Source organism: Uranotaenia lowii, chromosome 2 (genome assembly GCF_029784155.1).
Source record: "Uranotaenia lowii strain MFRU-FL chromosome 2, ASM2978415v1, whole genome shotgun sequence".
NCBI classification, from domain to species: domain Eukaryota; kingdom Metazoa; phylum Arthropoda; class Insecta; order Diptera; family Culicidae; genus Uranotaenia; species Uranotaenia lowii.
The window spans coordinates 50,424,226-50,450,932 of record NC_073692.1 but is presented as its reverse complement, the minus strand read 5'-3'; the positions used below and the strand labels follow the sequence as shown (position 1 = coordinate 50,450,932).

The 26,707-nt window shown below is 38.3% G+C and overlaps 1 protein-coding gene and 1 long non-coding RNA gene across 2 annotated transcripts in view; both read left to right on the top strand.

Annotated features, from left to right (window-relative positions):
• Positions 1 to 14,865, top strand: part of LOC129741375 (aryl hydrocarbon receptor nuclear translocator homolog) — a 23,237-nt gene extending 8,372 nt beyond the window's left edge. Inside the window, exons 2-5 of the mRNA XM_055733100.1 lie at positions 4 to 100; positions 172 to 277; positions 339 to 474; positions 11,576 to 14,865. Coding sequence (XP_055589075.1) covers positions 4 to 100; positions 172 to 277; positions 339 to 474; positions 11,576 to 11,991 — 755 coding nt within the window. The 3' untranslated portion in view covers positions 11,992 to 14,865. The remainder of the gene's footprint in view (positions 1 to 3; positions 101 to 171; positions 278 to 338; positions 475 to 11,575) is intronic.
• Positions 14,866 to 20,968: 6,103 nt separating this feature from the next.
• LOC129745356 (uncharacterized) lies at positions 20,969 to 23,980 on the top strand. Its single transcript, XR_008737121.1, has 2 exons — positions 20,969 to 21,203; positions 23,711 to 23,980. It is a non-coding gene; the product is annotated as an uncharacterized LOC129745356 (long non-coding RNA).
• Positions 23,981 to 26,707: the final 2,727 nt, after the last annotated feature.

Sequence of the window (26,707 nt, the reverse complement as noted above, 5' to 3'; positions counted from 1 at the left end):
TAGCCGCCACGGCCGCGGCCGCCAACGCGTCGATCCAGCGACCGGACAGTGCGCACAACTCGGTGCAATATAGCTATAATCCAACGCCCTCTCCTATTCAGTAAGTTGAACTCACTTCGCTTTATTTAAAGAATATAAATTTAACGGATATCTTGTCTTAACTTTTTACAGATATGGTTCCCCCGGTACGCCCGGTGCTTCCGGTTCCCTAGGTCATATTCCCAAAACTAACAACACCTCGCCAACGCCGGCAGCGACCGCATGGTCGTTACGACAGGTTAGACAAAACTCGAATCAAAATCTTTACAACTTTTTAACGCAATACTCTCACTCCCCAGCCTCAACCCGTTACCGAAGGTTACCAGTACAGCGAGCTCAGTCCAAACAGATCGCCAACGGGGCCCACGTACACGCAGCTTAGTGCGACCGGATCGCGGCAACCCTCAACTTATACACCGTCCGCCGGACAACCCGGTAAGTGCCGTCTCAAAACTGTCCACAACAATCAAGCCCCTCGAAGCGATCCCTCGACGTCATCCTTTCCGATTCCCGGGTCAAGTGCTGGGGGTTGCTCTTCCAGTTGTAGATTTTACCAGGTGCAGCCGGTTTCGGCCTGTCGGCAGTGCAGTGGTGCCAACTGTGGCCAGTGCTATCTCTGTCAGGGCAATTTGTACTGCACCAATTGTAATCATTCTGGGTGCGATCAATGCTCGAAGCTGATCGAGTATCCTGGACCGCCTTCGATTGGACCCCCTCCACCTCCAGCACCCGTTCAAATGTTCAATGACGGAACGTTTGGTCCGATGGATTTCACTCGAAGCACCCTGATCGAGGAAGAGCTGTGGGACTGCGACGTTCTGACGCCTATGCTTTTTATAATAATACTGCTTGTGACCATTTCCATGATTGTTATATTTAATTGAATAAAAGGTTGTGGGGTTTGTCTTGATGTCGATTGTTGAATTTGATAATAACAGTTTTTTTAACAAATATTTTGTGTTAGTGAACTAGTCTAGTTTATTACTCTAGGTACAATGGGACGATACGTGCCATACCCATGTTTATCCATACTCCAGCACTGACCTTTGACCTTCTAAACTTTGGTGCCATCATGAATTCCGGTTACGTTGTACTCTGGTAGTCATATTCGCGCTAGTGTGCTTCATGACAGTACTCATAAACGAAGTCACGCCCAATATGAGCTCAAACCACTCACCTTGACGACCCAAGGTTCGATCTTCTGTCCATCGTATATCGATAGAAGAGAGACACTCATCCTAGACTCACACCTGTCACAACACATGCTGAAGTTAGGTAATGAATGGAATAGAGATGTACCGAATAGTGGTATTCGGCGAACGGCCGAATACCGAATATTGACCTTTTCAACTATTCGGTCGAATATTCTATTGAGTTTTTAATGAGAAAAACTTAAGCGATTATTTCAATGCTTTCTATTTCTTCCATATTGATGCCCTCATGTATTTTAGTCGATTATTTCCAACCAGATGATATTATCTGATGATGATGATGATGATAATGATAATGAGATATTTTTTAAGTAGTGGAATTTGAGTTTTTTATTTGATTTAGCAAACAATCTGAATAAAACCGAGCGAAACTCGGGAAGTTTTAAACAATATATGGACATCTCGGCCAGATTTGACTTATCTGAATTCTTTACTGGATTTATGGGCAAGCCTGAATATATCCTGAAAATCTGAAATCAACTATAATCAAAGTTTAAAGCGATACCGTCCAGCATTCTCCTGTACGATCCACAGTGAAAGATACGCGGATACACCTTAGATGTTTTGCTGAAACCATAAGTTTTTAATGATTGTGTAGCTTTTACAACATTACTTTTGGATATTTTATAAATTATCCAAAATTATTTGAAAAATTTACAAGTCGATAGTAGATATTCGGCCTATTCGGCCGAATACTTAGCTCAACTATTCGGTGAGCCGAATATTCGGCTTAACGGTTTTTCGGCGGTATTCGGCGCCGAATATTCGGCCGACCGAATATTCGGTACATCTCTAGAATGGAATGTTTCCGGAAGGAGATGTCATCCTACACCAACTCAAATGATCCAATCGGCATCAAAAGCCACTCTACGAGTTGCAGTTATCTCTTCTCAGAAGCTGGTGTTGAAGTCATGCTACATTGTTTGTGGTCTGGTGCCGCCTCAGACATTTTTGTATCAATCAAAATCCAGGAGAACAAATCATTGACCAGTTGTTCTCGCGCATTTACTGCGGTTGTCGTCCGGGGCCACAAGCAACACCAAACTCGCTGTGCATATACAGTAGCTGTCGATTGTGGAAGAAGCTTTTCATCAATTACAGATATATACCCAAACCCTTACAATGCCACACAAACGCTGTTGGAGCCGATCTACGCATCCAGGATGACAACCGGAAATCGAACAGAAAATCAGGAAGTTTTCCTACATTCTCAGATGTGCAACTCTTAAAACAGCTTACCAGCTGTATCCAGTAGACATATCGACCAGTATGTCGGGCTTGTGATATAGCTCAGTTGGCAAGTCTGTTGTCTCCTGAGCCGATGTCCGCGAGTTCGAGCCCAAGAGTAAACATCGAACACAGTTGTACCGGATAAGTTTTTTCAATAACGATCCGCCAACTGTAACGTTGATAAAGTCGCGAATGCCATAAAGATGGTAAAACGACTATAATCGAAACAAAAAAAAAAAAAAAAGACCAGTATGTTGGTGGATATCCGACTTTGGTACACCAAACATTCAGCCTTTATTTCAACTATGATTTCTCGATATTTTAACGTCTTTGACATAAGATTTGAACGCGATTGGCAATGATACGATTGGTGAGCGCAGGAGTTTTCCTCCCTGTGTAACAGCATTGCGTATCACTGAAAGAATCAAAATAAACAAGTTTTCACGTCCCTCCCTATCCAATCACAAGGTAACCGAGGATAGAAACAATCACCGGCCAAACGCATGGCAGCCAGCGAGAATATAAGTGAAGGAAGTGATCCACTTCGTCAATGCTGTGCATGTAGGGCGGCATTAGGAAAACAACGGAGGGAAAAAACATGTACTTGTTTCAAACCACCGGCAAACAACCCCCCGGCCAAGCTGCTTGACAGTCGAAATCCCATAACTGAATGCGGCAGCTCTTCCCGATGCTAGGACAGCTCCCCTTGAACAACACGCATCGGATTGCAATTGTCGCCCTGATGACCATCTTTCGGTTTCGCACGACAAAAAGCTTTCCTTGGCTGGCCTGAGACAATCTTGTATAACTTGTTTTTCTAGTTGCTTATTGTCCTTCTATCGGTGCTGGCTCTTCTAAATGCAACTGTCGATTCCGCTTCTGCTCCTTTCCACTTGATAACCTGTTAGGTATATAGCGCTTAAGGCATTGGAAAGGACAGACTTGCTAGCTACTTAATGTGACGAATCTTTACAGGTTCACGCGTTGAAATTCTCGTCTATAACCAGTGGTCTCGTAACTCCTAAACTCACTGACGACCTTATCCACCATAGCTCCAAACTTTGGCAGATCGCAGCTACAGAAGAAGATCCCTTTACTTGGGCTATCTGAGAGATCTAATTGTTTTACGCACAGGAATAAATAAGTTCAAGTGGGTTGAAATCCTGCCATAAAATTGTAAAATAATCATTACTCTTGTGTAGGGAAATGGGACCCTTCTCCAATTACCACATATTGCAGCCTGTTTGGCGTTATCGGTTACCCAATTACTGCCGTCAGCGGACCAATGGGTCCCGGATAGGTTTTTTAGAGGGTTTTAGGTCTTGAAGCTCTTGAAAGTCGTTGGCCCTTATCCTGCGCCGCCCGTGAAGTGACGATTGTCGAGTCATCTATACCATCACGGAACGCTAGTCACCTTATTCCGATAGTCGATGTAAGTGAAGTAAAAGAGGTCCATTCCCAAAGTTCATCCGAAGTGATTTTCATCACCTGAAGCGATTCCTGGAATCGAGTGACTCGACTATCGCCAATCTGTGTTGTTTTCAGTGAGCATTACACACTCAACACTCCTCCTTAATGGTCACGAACTCCAACAAGACCCATTTCTGGACCTTGTTTGGACCAACCAACTCCGTCAAAACATCTGAAGCCATCTCCTCCTCAGTAGCAGGATCGGAATTAGCTTAGTGGTATTTCCATCCATTATCTCCAAGTATTTTCCTTTCCCTCACAGCATCCTTTATACGACAGACGAGCCTTCGATGCCAAAAGAGCTCGTACAAATCTATATTACCTGAATCCGCCTACTACGCCCTCTACGGGAATTCCTTCAGCTCGTACAGACCACCCTGCCTTTTTCCTTCGAACATCACCTCTCGATCCTTCAATCAGTGCTGCAAATAATCATTTTCAGCTTTCAATTTTCAACTGAATTTACTGCAGTGTACGCTCAGTTCATTTCCATCCGCATTCATCAGATAATGAACAGAAAGCTCAATCCCGAAAGCACTCTGCATACTCATTCACGAATCGGCAACATCGGAGCTCAGTATACATTCAGGCTCTTTGCAGGTTCATGAGATTATCCAATCTTCATTTTCAGTATCAAGCAAACATTGCTGAAAGTGAAAAAAGCTCGATTCGATTATCATTAAGTTTAGTTGAATGGTGACAAAGCTTGTTCGATGCACTAGACTTGCGGAAATTGAATTATTACTGCTGAGATTCCTATTTTTAAGGATTTTGATAAGGAAAAAACGTGATAGTCTTTAGAGGTGGGAAGGTTGGGAAATAAGTGTTCGGATTGGCGAGAAGAACGCTGGCGAGGGAGCGTGTGGGACGAATGTGGGGGACAAAATTACGACAACATGTAACAAAATTAAGACACAAATATGACAAAAATTTGGCAATAAAATTACAAAACATGACAAATGTGGTAAAGTATGACAAAATTATGACAAAAAAAAAGTACAAAAATCTGACAAACATGACTTAAATTTTACAATATAATAGAAAAAACCAAAGCAACTCTGTCGAAAATATGACAAATGTGATAGAAATATGACAATTTTTTTTAACAAAAATGACAAAATTTTGGAAAAATATAACAACTGACAAAAGTGTGACAAATATAACAAAAATATGACGAAATATTGGCAAAAAAAAACTCAAAAATAAGACAAGCGTGGTAAAAATATGACGAATATATAACAATAAATTTATAATTAAAATAACAAAAAAAAAATTAAATTGAAGGGACAAAAATGTCGTCAAACTATATAAAATTATGATACAGTGATAAAAATATAACAATTGTCAAATCTTTCAGATTGTTGTCATTTTTTACCAAATTTGTCAAGTTTTTTTTTTCATTTTATTGTTAATTTTTTGTAATGATTTTGTCATATTTATCAGACTTATGGCATCATTTTGTCTTATTTTTAACATATTTGTTATATTTTTGGCTAAGGTTTGTCGAATTTTTGTCATTTTATTGTTAAATCGAAGTCATATTTCTGTCTTAATTTTGACATCATTTTGTCATATTTGTCAGATTTTAGTCATAATTTTGTAATTTTTTTTGTCATGTTTTGTTATTGTATTGTTAAAATTTCGCTTTATTTTTGTAATATTTTTCATATTTTTTGTCGTATTTTTATCACATTTGCCAAATTTTTATCTAATCTGTCAGATTTTTGTCATGTTTTTGTTATTTTTTGTCATTTTATAGTTAATTTTATTGTCATATTTAGGCCATACTTTTGTCATATTTGTCAGATTTTGGTCATACTAAATATTGTCATAATTTTGTAATTTTTCACCATATTTATTACATTTTGTCAAAATTTTGTCATTTTTTGACCACAATTGTCAAATTTATGTCATATTTGTCAGATATTCGCCATGTCGTCATCAAGAAATTTATATTCATCTCTCTTCCCGTCCCCTCTGAATAATCGTATAGTCTTAGCGAATTTCCAATCGTGTTTTCTTTTAGAATTCCATTTTACAATTTTTGAAAATGGCAAAATCAAATGCCTACTGAAATTATCAGCAACTTTCGCTGACACTGATTGAATGCTAAAGCTACATTCACTGATCGTATGCAGTGAGTGACAGAAACGCCTAAGCGAAAGACGCTTTCGTAGCAGTCGAGTGAAACAAGTTAGTTCGGGTTTACGAGTAAGCTTTCTACTGACTGATAGACATACTCGCAAAGCTTGCCGTAGGCACGAAGATGACCGAGCCGATCAGAAGCTTTTATATTCGTTGACTTTTCTATTCCGTTCATTTCAGTTCAAGCTTTTTACACTGATAGAAAATCACAGTCAATATCATTCGTGCTTTCAGAAAATTTGCAGCACTGCCTTCAATACTATACATCCGTCTTTCTCAAAAAGAACGGTGTAACAAAAGTCACAAATTTTGCCCACCGAGAGAAGATTCCCGCCAGTTTGGGAACATGGTACACTTGCTTCAGGCTCACAATCAATTTCGCCCCATTTTCCGTCATTAACGCCAGTTTTGCTTTTCTAGCACCTCGGGACAAAACCCGTTTTTCATCGGCAAGATACACTTCCAGTTTCTTCGTAGGATCCCCGCCATCCAGCAGAGAGGAATGACTTTCTGAATTCCGCACAGTCACGTCGGAAATGCCCATCTCGTTTGCAGAAATAACACACAAACATCTTCCCTGGAGCCCACTTGGATTTTTCGCCGATCACCAAAGCCTGTTCGCTTACACCACCATTGCACTCTTGCCGCCTCCGCCACTCATCGCGTAATTTACAATTAATAAATTCAACCGTTAATTCGTTTTCCGAACGATTCTCAATGACATTTATTTAGCTGCCATACGATGGCGGAAGGCTCGACAAAATAAGCGCAATAAATACTCGATCCTTGAGCCCTTCTTCCATCACTTCCAATCGATTCTGAATCGCTGTCATCTCATTCAGATGTTCTGGCAAATATCCCTCTTCCGATAGTCGCAATGAACACAATTTCCGCAGGACGTGGAGAGCCGTGGACAGCGACGATTGTGCGTGGATGCCCTTCAGAGAATTCCACATTTCCTTCGCGGTGCTCTTGCGGATAATGTGCACGAGCTGGCAGTCTTCTACAGCCAAACCGATCATAGCACGGGCTTTTCTGTCTTTCAGCTCCCACGCCCCATCAGCTCTCTCCGGCTTCGGATTTTGCACTATCCCGAACAGATGTTCCTTCCGCAGCAGCAGCTACATTTTAAAACACTACACATCGTAATTCTCCTCATTTAGTTTGTCCATGAGCACTTTTGTGTCCGCCATTTTTATCTTGAAAAATGCACCAAAAGTCTAACCAAAACATAAATATCACCGGTAGAAAATACGATCTAAATGTCCTCGGAATATTCACAATATCACGTTACACAATTTTACGCTGGGCCCATAACCTATTAGCGGTTTAACTTTCAGCGGAAATGAAACACAAAACGCGATAATTAACAATTAATAGAGGAGAACTTTATTAAACTTGATTTGTCGGAAGTTCGCACACGAGTAAGCACTTTTGGTTGAAAAAATAACAATCACCGTTTTTCTGGCACTGTTGCCAATCTGTGTTGTTTTCAGTGAGCATTACACACTCAACAGACAGAGCTAATGACATAGGAGTATCTTGATCAATGTGATTAGTTTCCTATACCTACTCCTCCTCGATCGGTTGATTCTAATCCAGCGTCGATTGCTACCATGTCTTCAGTCGGGCAATAGACGACGTCGATCACCTTCTTCTGTTTCAGGTATTATTGTGATATTTGCTGCCGATTGCTGAACTTTTCGGTATCCTGCATATTGAGACAACTCCTATTGTCCTCGTTAATTGTAACTAGTTGCTTCCTGTGACGGATAATGCGATGAATTCGGCCTCCGTTGTGGGTAAGGAAACGCACGTTTGCTTCTTGCAGCTCCAGCTTAAACTTGAAGACCACTGTTGGATTTCCGGTCTTCAATGTTCTTCGCCCAATCCGAGTCAGCATATCCTATCAGTCCGGACCTATCTCCAACTCTGCCCAATCGAAGACGATAGTGGCTGGTTCCTTACAGGTAGCGGATTACCCTTTTGACCTCGTTCCAATCTCCTTGCGTGGGGCAGCTGGTATGGCGACTCAGAATGGACACCGATGCTGATATGTCCGGTCGGATGTTAACTGAAAGGTAAAAAAGTTGACCAATTACCTTCCGGTACGCTTGATTTTCGGACAACGGCGCCTCCTTCCTTTCCTGCTTGATATATCCCAAATTCAACGGAATTTTTGATTTCTTGGCATCCGCCTTACCCGTCTCTCGAATGATTGATCGATGTACTGCCGCTGGTTCACGAAGAAATCGCCTTTCTCGTCTCGCTGAACCACAATTCCAAGATAGTAGTGCACGTCTCCAAGCTCACTTAGCTCGAATTACTTCTTCAAAGCTTAATCAAAGTTTCGCAAAGCTCCATTTCCTCGCTAACTACTACGAAGTCGTCAACATACACCAGCACGTAACAGGCTTTTCCGTGGATGGATCCGCTTGCAGCGCTGGAAACCCTACTTGCAGCTTGGAATTCCATGCCCTGGAGGCTTGTTTCAGACCGTAGCACTGTGGTTTAAAGCTCGAAAAGAAGATCTCAAAGTCATCGGCAAAGCAGATAAGTTGAATGGATCTGTTGAAAATCGTGCCCCGCATTTCGCCCACCGCTCGTCCAATAACATATTCTAGCGCCACGTTAAACATCATGCAGGACAGACCATCGCTTTGTCGAACTGAATTGAATGAACTCAACAATTCACCCGAGATCCGCACACAGCACTGCGTTCCATCCATCGTCTCGCCTTGATTAGTCTGGCCAGCATCCCGGAAGATTTTTTTTCTGAATTCTTTCAATTCGTACGATATGAACAGAGTGGTAGGATGCCCAAACTGATGCCGCATGTTCCAAGACACTTCGCACTAAAGAGCAGAACACTGTCTTGAGAGCCCATGGGTCCTTAAAGCTCAAAGTATTTCGACGCAGGAAACCAAACATACCTAAGGGTTTAGTCGCGATATGCTGATTAAACGAGAACTTCTGATCGAAGGTTTCTCCTTGATCCTTGATGGTGACAACTCTTTCAAGCAAATTGCCACCAAAAGCGTATTCGAAGACCAAGGAGGTTCTGGTTCTAAAAAAGCTGATACACATTCACTTATCGAAGTTTACTTCCATCCCATGTTTTCCACACCATGCGAGCAGTCTATTGATGTCTTCCTGAAGCACAACACAGTCCGCTCTCTAGTCTATGATCCTGTGGATTTTCAAATCACCTGCGAACAGTTTTGGCGATTGAAGGAAAGTTGCTAGGTCGTTTATGAAAATCACAAAGAGAGGCGGTCCTAAGTGACTTCCCTGTGGAACACCAGACGACATATCGAAAACAGAAGAATGAATTCCACGAATATTTATAAAGCTATATCGATGTAATAGGTAGGAATGCAACCAGTTGGTTGCTCATTTTGGCAAAGTCGACATATATTTATTGAGTCCACCTGCAGTTTTTTTCAGTTGCTGCTTGCAATTCACTGGCATAGCACATCAAGTTGGTCAACGTCGATCTTTTCCGGATAAACACGTGCGGGACCTCGGCAAGTAACGATGAAGCTGCTGAATAGAGCCTCCTTTCGTAGATCAAAACTTCAAGCATTTTTGAAAAACAGTAGAGGATTGAAATCAGCCTGTAGTTCTCCACACGATGAGCATTCCAGACTTATGAATTGGAGAAATTGAAGCAATTTTCCGACGGCTAGGAAAAACTCCTTCTGAACTGAGAATCGGTTGAAAATTAAACAATGCGGTGTTGCAAGAGAAACAGCTATTCTCGAAACCAACGACGAAGGAATTCCATCTGGATCTGAACCTTTCGATGGATCGATCATACTGAGAACGTTTAGCACCTCCTGATCGGAAAATAGAGGTTGCGGTAGTCTGACGACATAGTTTGGCAGATTTCCAAAATAGGCATCAACACAGTCAGAAGTTGACGAGCTATATATTTACGCGGCTGAAAAAATCAGCTGATTCTCTGATACTGCTCGAGGTGCATCTATGAAACGATACAGAAGATGGGACCGTATTTTTAAGGCGGCGGCTGTTCATGAACTTCCAAAAGCTATCTCTTGCTAGATCTTGCTTAACGTTGCTTTCGATGTTTCATATGTATCGTTTAAAGGCAGTATTTCGCAGGGCTGAGTACTTGACTTCTAAACGAGATAAGATCAGTTCGTTTTGATCAGATTTCTCCTTGAAGTAACCTTTCAGGGCTTTGTGAACTGAATTACGGCTTCTTCGTAGTTTAGAGTTCCACCAAGGGAGCTTGAATGGCTTATTTCAGTTTGGTCGTCTAGGAGGGGTATTCTCACGCAGAGAGTGTCCATTTCCCGGCCATTTTCTCATTCCCGGGAATCGGGGAATGTGGTGGCCTATTTCCCAGGAATTCCCGGGATCCCGGGAAATATTTAAACTCATATAAAATATATGCACTTCGATTCAAATATACATAGATTATCGAACCTTTCATGCATACGAGCCCATAATTTGTTCAAAATGAACACTTCACAATGTTTTTTTTTTATCTTATTTTTAATCAAATTGATCAAACTGTTTTCAACAATGAAAAATTAAAAACAGTCTAACGAACTATAAAATAATCTGAATAAGTCAAATTAAGAATTCATCCATGCAACTAGGGGTTGGTAAAAAAAAATATGTGTTTATTTGTTTGTTCCAAGAAAACACAATCTACCCGAATTTTGATATATTTTTCGAACTGTTGTGGGTTTTCGTTCAATGAATATGGCGTGGAAATACATATAATCTTTTTAAAATAATCTATTTGAATAAAATAATTGCACCAAATGGCTGCAAAATGTCTACTGCCACAGGAATCGGCACATTCTCAATGAGTTTTGTATGACTACATTTTCAAAAAAACGATAAGAATGATTACGGAGACTTTCAGGCTTTTCCAGAGAAATAATGTCATACATGTCGGGAATTCCCGGGAATGAAACTACAATTCCCGGGAATCGGGAATTCCCGAATTTTTAAAATTTCCGGGAATTCCCGCCCGGAAAATCCCGGGACGGACACTCTACACGCAGTATACTCCAAAGTTGATCATAAAAGGTAGGAAGTGTACTATCGATCCAGAATCTGGATTCCAGATTGGCAAACGCAGAGTGCCAATTTTTTTCGGCTAACGAATCTATCACACAATCGGGCATAAAATCTGAGCTACAAGTATCGGGGCGATCTGTGTCGATAATCTCTTCATAAGTATTGTCAATCAATAAAATTGAAGGTTGATGATGTCGACCGGTGTTTAAAATGGCGTGTAGCGGGTTTACTATTTCTGCAAGATCTGGTCTATTCAAAAACATGAGGTCGAGGATTCTGCCATTGATATTCACGTTGTTTCCAGGATCCGATCGTATCTTTTGACGTCCTTCCAGATCACTTAGATTTATGTACATAACTATAAGCAGCTCCACGTTTATAACGAGTTTATGACCATGACCATTTCTTCTCTTTCCTTGCAGGCATTTGGAGCGGCTGGCAGGCGCACCATCCAGCGGCACCGGAACCGATGCAAACGAGCAGTAGTAGCGGGGCTGCCCCTGGAGCCGGCGGCAGCAGCAGTAGTAGCAACAGTGCACCCCAGGACATCCCGCCGGAGCACATGCAACAGCATCAGCAGCATCATCCGCACCTGCAGCAACATCACGGTGGCCATCATCCTGCACAGCATCATCCGCACCATGCGGCACACCACGCGGCAGCAGCAGCCGCAGCCCATCACCACCATCAGGTGCACCATCCGGGCCACCATCATCCGGGGCAGCACCACCCGGGCCAGGGTCACGAACTGTCCGAGATGCTGCAGATGCTGGACCAGAGCAATGCGACCTCCTTCGAAGATCTGAACATTCACATGTTCAACACTCCGTTCGAATGAAATTTGCTGTACTACGGTTATAATAGCTATAACCAGTCGACGGCGGCCGCGGCCTATCATGGTGGGGGCGGAGGAGGAGGAGGAGGTGGTTCCGGTGGAGGCGGGATCAGCAGTGGCCACGGAGTAACGTCGTCGGCTACCGGGGTTAATAGTGGCGGCAACAGCAGCAGCAGTAGTAGCATTAGCGGATTGGTGACTGGCTTTACCAATGGGAACGGCCTGACGACCACGGTCGGTGGGCTGGGCAGCGGTTTCGGCGGCTACATCAATGATCAGCTGTAAATATGTAGGAGGAAGGACGCAGAGACGCGTGTAAATGTAAATGAGATGAGAAAACTTTTTTATATTATAATTACCAACTTACACCCCCCAAAACACAAAGTCACGCTCAATAGATGTCGTCACCATTCCACTGAAGAAAAAAAAAACGGAGGAAATCAAACATTTTATCAACATCTCCTTGGAAGCTAACATTTAAATAATTCGCGTAGATTTCCTAACAATCTTATTAAATCTGGAGAGATCTGCCAAATGACCTGATTAGACGACATTCAGTTGGAAAGCTTAGAAACAGAAAGAAACGCAAAAATGAACGCAAATTCAACGAACGCCACTAGATAGGCAATTGATTAGATTAAACGAGAAAAAAGGCAAGACAAGCAACAAATGAAATGTGCCGTGATTGAGCTGTCGACTGTTACACCGACTAGGTCGTCCTACGAATAGGTACTTGTTTTGTTTAAGAACCAATTCTGTCCGCGCGTGCTCATATCCACTTCTACCAAGCAGCAATAGATGTTTGTGAACAAAAAAATATGTTCGTTCTCAATGAATAGTTTTCGATGTATGGTTTTTTCATTTTTAGTAATATTTTACGAAAAATTGTTTATCCCCCGCAGAAAATTTAGCGAAGTATCTAGGCAAGTGAAAAGGGACGAATCTGGCGAAGAAAAGTTTCTTCGAAGAAACATCGACTAGAAAGTGGTACATTTTACGGAAACAAAATTTTCAAATTCTTCAATGCAGAAACGAATGCTTCGAACAGCTGTGTGGATAATTTTGTAAAAAAAGTATTCAATTACGATTCCGATTTTATTTCTCAGAAAGCAAAAGCTATATCATCACAGACGTTTACAAAAAAAAAAATCGCAAACGAAAAATTCAAATATTTCGAACAAACAGCACCAAACGCATTCGTTGGATAAACATTAAGAAATTATTAAACTGTAAGAGAATGCATGGCAAAGAATAGAAAAGTGAAAGCGAGATTGAGATGAAGAAGGAAGAAATCTTTTTGCTAGGTCTAACGATTATGTAAGTTAAATTTTATTTTAATAAAAGAAAAAAACCGGACAAAATTCATCAGAGGAAAATTATTAAACTATACATAGGTAAAACATTTCGCTACGATTAACTATTAAGAAACCGAAGAATTCGTTTATTGTATAGACACACAGCAGAGGATATAAAGGATTAGAAGGAAACCATTGAGCTAGTTTAGTTTAAGTAAAGAAAAAGTGTAAAGATTCCTAATCAGTTTTCTCCGCATCAGCGCAGCAATAGGACATAATTTAATATATCATGCTCGTGAAACATAGTTTGAAAATAAATTCATCTTCCTCCACATTTTTGTGAACGCAACAACAACAACCAATAACAATAGTTTAAAAAAAAAATAGAACACAAGAAAGTAACGACGATTGCCATCCGGGAATGAGTTCAGTTTTTTTTAAGTTTGATCGACTCCCTCCCGGCAACCACTAACTGATAAATCTGTACAGAAGCAACTACCATATAAAAGCAAGAATGCAAACAAGAGTGATCCGAAATGCTCCGAATCCGAGCGGCCGGCTGAGCTCTTAACCCCAGACAGACTCATGACAAGTCAAGCATTTAGTTTAGAAAAAAAAACCGACAGCAGCCAAGCGAATCATAATTTATTTGTAAAGTAGTTAATTTGTCCAACCCCCCAATTCATCATCCTTCGCCCGCAATTTTATACTAAATACTAAGTAAAACCTCCTTTAGTTAGTTTAACTTCCCTTCAAACCTTGTTTAGCCGAAGGTGTTGAAAGCTTCCCCACCTTTTGTCCGTTTTGTGAATAGAAAGTTAAATGAACGTAAGACAAATCCATTCAGTTAAAAAAAAAGAAAATGGATATCGAACGTATATTTTTCCGAAAAGCAATGCAAGTCTTCAAAGTAAAAAAAAAAGAATTGTTTTTGAGTTTCAAACGCAAAACAATCCAAAACCGAGCAACATCGAACATCTAACTTCCAATATTGATGAGACAAACACACACACACACAACAGACCCAATCAATGGGGTGTTTAACAGTCGTACGTGTTCCAACAATTGTTTTGTCCTGCGCTAGGTTGTATATGTGTATGTATTGGACAAAGGTTGCAAGAAGTAAAGAATTAAAAAATCCGGAAATTTAGCTACAATTATATTTGAGGAGAATTTTCGAACGGTGAAAAAAGAAAATTACAAACGAACGTATAAATTAGGCAAATGAAAAAAAAAGATTTCGGTTCGGCACGCTATTAAGGCAACACACACAAGACAAAAAAAAATCAGCAGCAAAAAAGATCAAAGCAAAAAACTTAAACGAAAACTTATGTGTACGATAAATCGGAACAAACAGCAGTAAATATTGCAAAAAAAATGGAAAACAAGCACTTACCTTACACAAGCAGCAAAAAAAAAAACATTAGCTAACCCCTCATTTGTATAAAAGAAAGAAAGAAAAACACAATTAAAGCAGGAACATGAAGAAGAAAAAAAGATTGTATAAGTGAAAAAATGTTCTCTTTTTTTTAAAGTGGAATCGAAAAAAAGAAAGGAAAAATATCATAAATAAAAAATTGAAACGATATACCGTTTAATAAAAATTTACACTTGGTCTTTTCGCATGAGTTCTAGACTATCCGAAACAAATTCTTTCCAATGAAGAAACTTCGATGCGATATTTTCACGTCGTACTACTTGGATCTTTAAGGGCATGATGGCAAACATGTGCCCAAATAAGTTGATGCGAGAGATCGGTCCGGATCGATATTTTTGTTGGGTTTGTTCAAACTTTCCACTTTTTCTCTCTATTTTATGATGTTCTCTATATTTTGCACAAAATGTGTGGATAATGAAGGGCGGCCTTTAGATATAAGATGGACACCTGTATACTTTGATAGACAGATCGCGATCTAAGAAACGCGCAAAAATCATATTCACTACTTCGTTCAACTTGACGTCATGGAATCGCGAAATGTGCACGCGATACTCGAGTGTAAATTTTTATGCAAAGACCAATTTTGCTTTCTACAACAAGCCAAAAGCAGCACTGTTTTGTTTTTGAGCTTCGATAACGAAAAGTAATGATCTTTCGAGATTTCGGGCGTTTTTTACTTCATCATCAAATATCGAAAACAGGTCATATTTGAAGATTGGCCCAAGAAACTGACCTCTGCATAATTTCAGCTCAATTGGAATTTATTCTGAGGTATCTCAAATTTGGATTATTTTTATGCGAAGTAACTACATAGAAAATGCACAATACGTCCAGATCTGGGGTTATCTAAAAAAAATAATTAGGATGAATCGAATTTCTGGGAGTTTGAGAAAAAACGACAAAATTAAATTAATGTTTTCTTTCGATTTTGTGATTTTTAATTTTTGTCATACATATTTTGACTTCTGGTCATTTTTGTAATTTTTGTATTTTTTAAATTTTGTTTACTACTCGATGTTATTAGTCATTGAAATTGCATTCGTTCAATTTTGTTTGGCTTTGTTGGAACAATTTTAAAGAAACATGATTGGATCACACTAGGGGAAAATTATGTTTAAGATGCCTTATAAACATTCGAACGGTTAACATGTCGTTTGAAGCGATTTGTGTTTTATTTTATAAGGCAACTCTGAAACATTCCATACGAAGCTATCAGTTCCGGAAAAAAAGACTTAGAAAGCCGATTTTTAACCACCATTTTTTTTCGAAATAACTATAGATCTCGATGTTTTATGCATTTTTAAGTTATTTGACATCAACGTTTAAAATTCGATTTAGCGGATTTCCTTTGCTGATTTTTAGGGTATTTAACCGAAACGCTCTCTGGAGCCACTCTTGAGTCTCTGTTCTTACTTCTAACTTCCAGCGCTCGTTTTCTTATGTTCAGGTCCACTTTCTGATTCCGAATTATCTAACGACCCACAGAGTGTAATCTCTGTATATGAACTTTATCATTGCAAACTATTAAAACGCATCTTAGTTTATGGTAAGGTTGCCAAATTTTTTTCAGCAGTATCCGGGCGGGACTCTAAAATTCTTATTTTTTTTTGCCTTCAAATTCACAGAAATCTGATGAACTTTTGACCAAACTGCATTAAATCAGTTCATAAAAACATCAAAATCCAACTTACATCTGGGTTTTGAGTATATTGCATGATTTTTTGAAATAAAAGTTTATTTACAAGGAAGGCAATTTCATATAGGTTCTAGTGAAGTAATTACATTGTCGCTGCGATACTTAACCCTAATGAGTGTCTCTATGACATTATTGGAAGTTGGGCGGCTTCTAACTTTATTCGCCTGCATAAAAATAAAAAAAATCTTCGGAGAGCCTCAATGAATTCTTGTAATTTTGCATCATTACTTTTTATGGACGCACCCTAAAAGCCTAGGAAAAAACTCCCAACCGATTTTTACAAAATTTATAATTTGGAAACCTCATAATTCCCCTACAACACTTTAGTTTTCCGTTATTCAAAGTCTAAGAAAATAAATCCGAATAAACTTGCTTCGGAAAAAAAAGACTGCAGATCAGCTAGGGAATGCTCACAAAAAAAGTTTCACTTTCTGCACAAGAAAGCTGAAATTAGTATATATATACGTTGTACATAAAGATATATTTTTTTGATTTATTTTTAAAATCATGACCACAAAAAATGTAAAGAAGTGGTTTACACACCGCACTTTTCAATCAATGAACCGTCAAAGTTGTTTGAGTCATACCAGATATATTTTGCAAAAAGGAGAATTCAAAAGTTTACGTAATTTGCCACATTTTCACATCTTTAGATTTTCAAAATACAAAACACAGAATTTTTGACGAATTTTCAAAAGTATAGCTGTTTTTCAAACTTTTTGTCATTTCGCAATTTCTCAGATTTTCTTGCACTTAAATTCAACTTTGCACTGGATTTTGAGTATATTGAGTATAATGGTGTCATTACATTCCATTAGCGCTGAAATAGGGGAAATAAGGACATAATGGCCACCTTAAGGAGGATGCTTATTTAACCATAGAAAACATCTCTGCTATAATACGTGAGCTACATCATTGTTACGTGTTCAGACACTTAGAAAGTCTATTTCCTAACTTGCTGAAACTTAAAAAATTAGATAAAAACGCTTAAAAATGCATTTTAAATTTTTTTGCCGAAAGCTGAGAATCAATCACTGTAGGGGTATACTTAGAACCAGTGTTCCGAATATCAATCAAAACAAACACTCAGGATGCGTTTCCTGTTGGAAACATTCTGATTGTATAATGGGATAGCGCCTCTCGCAACTGCTTCGCCTGGCTGGTATGCAATCTCGATCAGCGCTCCTATCAGCTATGCAAACCGAGTCGCATCATTCAGAATAATCGGTTTAGCAAACATCGCATATCGGAGATGATTGAGATACAAACTGATCCATTCTGAATGTAGCTCACTCAGTATCTGCCTGAATTATATGAAATTCAAAATTATTTTTTGCAGAACGAGAAAAATCAAACAATTGTGAGAAACACCATAAATTCTCAGTAATTTTAACGTGACGGACGACAGTTTAATAAAAGAACTTGTAAAAATTGAAAAACACGGCGAAAGTGAACATCTTTCCCTCACAAACACAACTACAATTTTATTTTAATCATACTGATGTTAAAAAACGTTATAACAACAAATAAATTTATTAATTTGTTGTATATCAAATCAAACAAAATACGCTAATGATCGGCTTCATGTATCACTCACTCACTGCCTGATCCATTCACTCCTGATCGAAGACCAACAAGATTCGCCATATGCATTGCGCATTGGTGAGATTCCAATTTGATGATGGTGCTGCACTGTTTTGACAGCAAGCATCGTGCGAGGTGATCTGTATTTTAGCGATGAATTGAACGATCGATGATCGGGTAGGTCGAGTAACAATCAATAACGAAACCCGACCGCTGTACGTTCAGGTGCGAAGGGCAATCAAAAACATTCATTGAAAATGAGTGATATTCGGAACACTGCTTAGAACCCTCCCTTGGGGCAGTATAAGCACCATCAATCGAGGAACGATGAGCGTTTTCTGCCGTAGTAGCTATTGGGAAGGTGTCAGAGAGATAATCAGAGGACTCGAGTTCGATTCCTAAACGACGCGATACTTTTCATTTATCATTCATACTTACATACACACTTAAATTTTACACTAAGGTGAGTTGTATATCCATCAAACAAAGCAGTAGCAAGATAATGTCTGTTTTAGAATACAATCAATTCACTGGTGCTTTGTTTGGCGGATGATGCTACTAGCCTTATAATGCAAAGATCAAAATAATCGATCATGAATGGTAAATGAGAAAAAAAAAATCGCCTCGACCAAGAATCGAACACTCAAGTCTTCTGATTACCTCTCCGACACCTTACCCCTAGGCTAAATCGTCAGATGTGTGATATAACCAGATTTAGCGTGTAAGCGCTTTCGGTAAATTGAACAACCCTATCGAAAAGAGATGAATATCATGAAGAGACATTCTCTGAGAGAAACCTGAAGCTTTGTATGAAATAAGAATAATACAGTCACTTCTATTCTGGCTATTAACCTGAACACCCGTGTTATCTTTTTAGTGTCACGAAAACCCCATTTTTTACAGTTTATAAAAGTGGCGACTTGGATGAAATTTTATTTTTTCCAAGTGAATTTTATCACAAATCGTGTTTTTTTTTTTGACGAAGTAATTTCCTTTTTTCTAAAAAGTGAATTTTACGGTTTTTTATAAAGACGGTACGATTGGTGATTGCATTTCTCGACAAGTGGGTACGGCTTTGAAAGTGATTTTGTTGTAAATTGAATACGGATTCTTTCCATTTTAAGCCCGCTTGAAAGTGATTTCTTTTGAACAAAGACATTAACGATATAGAAGTTGATAAAATAGGCGAAAAACGAGGTGTCCATTGTGGAAACACGAGGTTTCGATTGTAGAAACGCCATTTGCTTTTTTTTTTGGTAAGCTCATCAAGTGCTTTGTTGAAGTGAGCTGGAACCGCCATTTTGCTTTGGCTAGCTATAACCGGAGAGGATTTTATCCAGCAGTTCTGCGGAGAAGTTTTTTTTTATGGCTGGAGCGCCTGGATCATATAACTAAATTTGGAAGCTCTAAGTGCGAAACACTCACGACCCGACTCATCTGAGTGCTTATTCCCCACATCTGACCCACATTGAGTGTTAGTGGTGAAATTCGGATAACGCTATAGGGTGAAGGCACCGGTACTGGGCGGTGTTTGCTGACTGAGACGAAAAGGATTCAGGTTGAGCTGCTGAAAATTGTTTGGTGTTGAGCGGTTTAATTTTGCTTTTGTCCGTGGAGGCTAGTCAACTTTTTCGTCAGGTATGATTTTTTATTGAATTTATATTTTATTACAATTGACTTTTTTTGCGATATTTATTGGTATATATTAAACATCATTTTAATTTAATTTTATTTTTTTTTCTTTTATTTTTTGTGTTCGTTCTTTTTTGTGTTTTTTTTTGTTCTTCAATATTTTTAATTTTTTGTTAATTTATTTATTTATAATTTTATTTTTTTTATTGAATTTATTTATTTCTCTTAACGAAAGGCAATATTTTGTCTAGCGTTATGGCACTCTCAACGACAACCGAACCTTTTATTCCCGGATCTATTTCGTTTAGCCAATATGTGGAACAACTCGAATGGTTGTTCATTCATAATAATTACGCAGAGGCGAAGTATAAAACTTCTTTTCTCGCAGTCTGCGGAACAGAAGTTTATTCTAGAGTGAAGTCTCTTTTTCCGGGAAGAGATATTAAAGCTTTGACGTATAAAGAAATTATTGATGAATTACAAAAGTATTATGATAAAACAGACTCTGAGTTATTAGTTAGCAGTGAATTTTGGACAAGACGGCAAAGATCAGACGAAAAAGCGATCGATTTTATTCTTTCAATCAAGCAAGCGGCCGAAGATTGCAATTTCGGTGCGATGAAAGATCGTTTTATTCGTGACATGCTAGTAATTGGAGCTTATGATAAGCAACTGCAAAGTAGAATGTTTAGCGAGGAGAATTTAACTTCAAGTAAAGCCGAAAAGATGTTAATTAGTAATGAACAAACAATTGAAAAGATGCGTAAGTTGAATAATGATGAAAACAGATTGAGTGTAGTTGCGCGTTTGGGCCGACGAGAGGATAAATTTCAAATGAGAAGAAATTTTAGAAGTCGTAGCAGGAGTAATAGCAGAGATCGGGTTGTTCGTTTTGATACCAGGAATAGATACCACAGAAATAAACCTGTTTTTGAATGTTCCTTTTGTAATAAAAAAGGACATACCCGTGAATATTGCTATCGTCTTAACCGTCGTAGCCCAAGATCGTATCAATCATATGAAAATCAACATTCAAACTCATCAGCTGTTAAGTATATTGATTCATCTGATCCGCAACCGTCAACTTCAGGATTATTCAAACGTCTCAAAATTGATCTGAGTTCAAGTTCGGATAGTGATGAGGCGTCTTGTCTTATGATATCTTCGATTAATAAGATTAATAGACCTTGCTACATCGAAGCTTTGGTTGATAAACATCTTTTAACAATGGAAATAGACTGTGGTTCGGCCGAGAGTGTAATTTCGGAAAATATTTTCTATAAAATTTTTAAGAATCATGAGTTAACACCCTGCCATATGCGTCTAGTGGTTATTGATGGGAAGAAACTTAATGTTTTGGGGAAGCTGAATGTTTACGTGGAGCTGAACGGGATTAATCAACACGTTGACCTGGTGGTGTTAAGATGCTGTAATGATTTTGTGCCTTTGATGGGTCGAACATGGCTGGATGTGTTCTGCGACGGCTGGAGAAACCTTTTTGCCAAATCATCTGCACCGAGGTTGAACGTCAATTCGATAAAAGAGGAGAAAATTGTGCAGGAAATAATAAGTAAGTTTCCTAGGGTATTCGATAAGGACATGTCCAAGCCTATCGTGGGTTTTAAAGGCGATTTGGTTTTGAAAGATACGACTCCTATTTTCAAAAAAGCGTATGAAGTTCCCTTACGATTGCGTAACAAAGTTTTGGATCATCTACAGGAACTAGAAAAAGATAATATAATTACTCCGGTTGAGGTTAGTGAATGGGCTTCACCAGTTGTGGTTGTTATAAAGAAAGACCAGGAAATAAGGCTAGTGATAGATTGTAAAGTGTCTATAAACAAAGTTATTGTACCGAATACTTACCCGTTACCCCTAGCTCAGGACATTTTTGCAAAACTTGCCGGATCAAAAATATTTTGTTCACTGGATTTGGCAGGAGCATATACTCAATTGGAGCTTTCTCAAAAATCAAGAAAGTTTATGATTATAAATACTATAAAGGGACTGTACTCATACAACAGATTGCCTCAAGGAGCAGCATCTTCAGCTTCGATTTTTCAAAAGGTGATGGATCAAATCTTGCTAGGATTGGATTTTGTATGTTGTTATTTGGATGACCTATTAATTTCGGGTAAAAACTTAGAAGACTGCAAAAGCAAACTTTTTTTGGTCTTAGAGAGACTTTCTAAGGCAAATATAAAAGTTAGTAAAAAGAAATGCAAGTTTTTTGTAAAACAGTTACCATATCTTGGACATATTCTAACAGACAAAGGATTACTACCTTGTCCTGAAAAGGTTAAAACTATTCGGGAAGCAAAATCTCCTAGCAATGTCTCTGAACTGAAAGCTTTTCTAGGTCTTCTAACATTTTATTCTAAATTTATACCAAACTTATCTTCAAAATTACACCGATTATATACTTTACTAAAAAAAGATACTCCATATAAATGGGATGGTGATTGTGAAACAGTTTTCCAATTTTGTAAACAATTATTGTTAAAGCCGAGTTTATTGGAATATTTTGATCCTGCTAAACCAATTGTTGTTGTTACGGATGCCTGTACATATGGTCTTGGAGGTGTAATATCTCATGTAGTTGAAGGTGAGGAAAAACCAATAAGTTTCACATCATTTACTTTAAACGCAGCTCAAAAGAAATATCCAATTCTGCACTTAGAGGCTTTAGCCATAGTTAGTACAGTTAAAAAATATCATAAATATTTGTATGGTCAAAAGTTCACTATATTCACTGACCATAAACCTTTGATAGGTATATTGGGTAAGCAGGGTAAGAATGCAATTTCGGTAACAAGGCTACAGAGATACTTATTGGAACTTGCTATTTACGATTATGAAATATACTATAGACCATCAGCTAAAATGGGAAATGCTGATTTTTGCTCCAGATTCCCAGAAGATCAAGAGGTCCCTAAAGAATTGGACAAAGTTTTTGTAAAGAATTTAAATTTTACTGAAGAATTTCCTTTGGACTACAAACAAATTGCTCGGGAAACTAAAAGGGATAGTTTTACTTCCAAAATATTAGAATACTTGGAAAAAGGTTGGCCAAAACGGTTGGAAAAACAATTTAAAAATGTGTATTCTGCTCATCAGGAGTTAGAACAAGTTGAAGGATGTTTGTTGTTTCAGGATAGGGTGATAATTCCATCCTGTTTAAGGCAACCAGTGCTTAAAATGCTTCATTCCAATCATTTGGGAATAAGCAAGCTCAAGCAATTAGCTCGTAGGACAGTTTATTGGTTCGGTATGAACAGAGATGTTGAAGAATTTGTTAAATCATGTCATTTATGCACTGAATCAAATGTCGTAAGTAAACCTGCTAACTATTCCCAATGGATTCCAACAACAAAGCCCTTCAGCAGAATTCATGCTGATTTTTTTCATTTGGATAAAAAAGTGTATTTGATAATTGTTGACAGCTACAGTAAGTGGATTGAGCTAGAATATATGAAAACAGGAACAGATTGTAAAAAAGTTTTGAAAATATTCATGAATATATTTGCCAGATTCGGTCTTCCAGATGTCTTGGTAACCGATGGTGGGCCACCATTTAACTCGCATGAATTTGTAAGATTTTTCCAACAGCAAGGAGTCCTGGTGATGAAAAGTCCTCCCTATCACCCAGAAAGCAACGGGCAAGCGGAGAGAATGGTGCGTCTTATTAAAGATGTTTTGAAGAAGTTTCTTTTGGATCACCGGATTAGAAAACTAGATACCGATGAGCAAATTGCTTACTTTTTGTTCAATTATAGAAACACCTGCGTTGGCAATGAAGGAGAATTTCCGGCAGAACGTTTACTGGGGTATAGACCGAAAGGATTAATTGATTTATTAAACCCCAAATGTAACTTTAAAGCACATTTAAAAGAATCAGACAATGATAATCTTTTACCAAGCCTTCCGCCTAAAGAAAACAAGGTAGAACCAGATCCAGATCCTTTTGATAATCTTACTAAAGGAAACGTCCTTTATTATAAAAACAATAACAAAACAGAGTTTCAGAAATGGATTCCTGTAAAATTTTTAAAAAAGGTTTCAAATACTATTTCACAGGTCATATTCAACGGAAGAATTATTTTGGCGCATAGGCGGCAATTGAAATTGGCCCCCAAGATTCAACGAAGAGCAACAGTAAATTTTGTCATCAACGAAGAAATCAACACATTGTCACCTGAACATGGATCGCATAACTCAAAAAGAAGAAGGGAGGAGAATGATGAAATGGACCAGTTTGCTTCTGATACCAGTTCTGATTTTTATGGTTTTCCGGCAGAGTCGTTCATATACAACAACGCTGAGCAAATGGACAACACGGAAGGCATTGACTCATTAATACCGGTAGTCAGAAGATCAGCCAGGATTTTGAAGAAGCGTCGAAAATCGGATTTTGAATATTACTAAGATGGATTAGTTTCAATTTTTATCTTTTCCAAGAAGTGTTTTTTTTAAAGTTATTCCTTTGCTAATGCATGTTCGAAGACATGCTTTCGATATTGTTGGATAAGTTTTGTTTAACATATTGTTTTTGCTTAATGGATGGAGAAGTTGATATAACCAGATTTAGCGTGTAAGCGCTTTCGGTAAATTGAACAACCCTATCGAAAAGAGATGAATATCATGAAGAGACATTCTCTGAGAGAAACCTGAAGCTTTGTATGAAATAAGAATAATACAGTCACTTCTATTCTGGCTATTAACCTGAACACCCGTGTTATCTTTTTAGTGTCACGAAAACCCCATTTTTTACAGTTTATAAAAATGTGAACTAATCAAGCTGTAGCTCTATAATTCAGTTGACTTCATCGAGTTGAATTCGCTGCTAGGTTCTACGGCAGAAAATGCTCATTGTGCCCCGATCAATGGTGTTTTTTTTTTCGCCCTGAGAACTTGAAAATCACGTTGGTTTTTTTATAATTATTTTAAGTGTAGAAAAAGATTGCCTTTTTGCTGAAAAATTAATACTATACGAAGTACAAAACTGTTCCTTATGAAAATTTATTCAAGAAAATACGTAATTCTGTAGAAAAGAGGGGTGCTTAAAGCTTAGTTCTTTTAGAAATGGGACAGTTACGAATGCGTGTATCTCAAAAACTATTTTGATCTAAATACTTTCTATGAAGGTAATGTTATGATAATTCATGAAAAAATTTGAAATAAAATATTTAACCTTTTTTTTCGTAAGAAAAAATTCTCCTTTTTCTTGGTATCAGTTGATCAGTTTTTTCAAACTTATAGTTCGTCTAATCTGTATTCTAGGTGGCTATACATCCTCCTCCTTCAATTTAGAGGACACAGCTGTTTCGACCCAATTATCAAGGTTTGAAAGAAATTGGCAAAATCGTATTGTAATAAAGATTACTCATTTTAGGCTTTTAAAAACAGCGAAAACCAATGTTTTCGTTTTGAAAATTGTTGTTTTTTTCACAGGAGCAGAATTTTGGCAAATCATTATATTTTATACAAAATAACCAGCAAATACATACTTTGATATACCCGGGACCTTGCTACGAGCAGACATTGTAATGGAATTGAACGCTGGAATTTGTTTAAAATAGGGTATTTCATAAGTTTTGTCGTAAGGGTGTGATATAGATCTGTTGACAAGTTAGTTGCTACCTAAGACGATGTCCGCGAGTTCGAGCCCAAGAGTAAACATCGAACACAGTTGTACCGGATAAGTTTTTCAATAACTGTTCGCCAACTGCAACGTTGATAAAAGTCGCGAATGCCATAAAAGATGGTAAAACGACTATAATCGAAACAAAAACAAAAAAGTTTTGTCGTTCATCAGAAATCATCTGTCCCATAGCCTTAAGAGCTCTGGAATTAGCAAAAAAATTGTTGTTTAAGGTAAGGGTTTGAATGACTCATTAGTATGTATGTATGTATGTATGTATGTATGTATCATCCATCCAACGACCCCCTGAGCTGGCAGGTATGTTATGCAAAAGAGCCAAAGTTAATCTATTTGATTAACATTGTCCAATCGCGGGTGCTGGTGGTGTTAGCTCTATTGAAATTCCAGTAACCCATTTCAGAATGGCAACTGCACATCCCGAGGCTACTTTTATTGCCAATAAGCCCCGCCCAATCATAGCTGCATGACCAATTGGGTCATGTTGTTATGATTAGACTTTCCATCTTTTATTGTTGACATATCTGTAGTGTTCGGTCTAATAGGATTTCGACATCCTTTAGAAACCCTTTCTGGGAACACTATACGATGGCATGTGAGAGGAAGAGAAAGTCAAAGAGAGAGTTTATAGCATTAACACAAATTGTACATAGAAGAATAAACGATGCTTCACTTTTAAGGTGACTCTAAACCTATTCAGTTCGCGTTCTATTTTAATTAAGAAAAACCCTTTTACATCTTTAAAAGTTATAAATAATTATATTTCACTTTTATCACGAAGTTCAAATATAACAATTGGCGACGAGTGGGATTTGTATAATATCGCTAAGACGGCTTGTGTGAATTTTTTTTTTCTCTAGCCGTACAGTAAGTATAGTGCGATTTGGTGATTTTGGTATTTATAACTCTAATGGTGGCAAAGCCTTTTATTAGTAGTTATATTTTATTTTATTCCGAATCACATTTTTTCTCGAACACTGGTTGTTCGGTTTAAAACGCGACAATTTGTTTGGTTCATTTCCCTTTTTGTTGGGAAACGGTAGTGAAAACTACAGTTTTTGGTTTGATGAAAAGCACATTTTTGTTGGTTCTGAACGCCATTTTGCTTTTCTTCGGTAATTTCACTAAATTGATATTTTCTTCTTTTATTTTCTTTCAACAGCATTCATTTGGAGAGTGAGTTACTTCGCTGTTTCATTTTGCTCCGAGTGTTTGGGGGCACGGTTGGTGATCGACATTTGGGTAACCGTCTCACTCCGTCTCACTGAACGGCACTGAACTGAAATTCTCTCAGAATTGACGTTTGTTGAGTGTCGGCTGACAGTTGCAGTGAGTTGGTGAATTGCATCGGCGGAGTTGCATTCTAGTGGAATTTCATCGAAACAAAAAGCGTTGGAATTCGCGATCCGGACGAG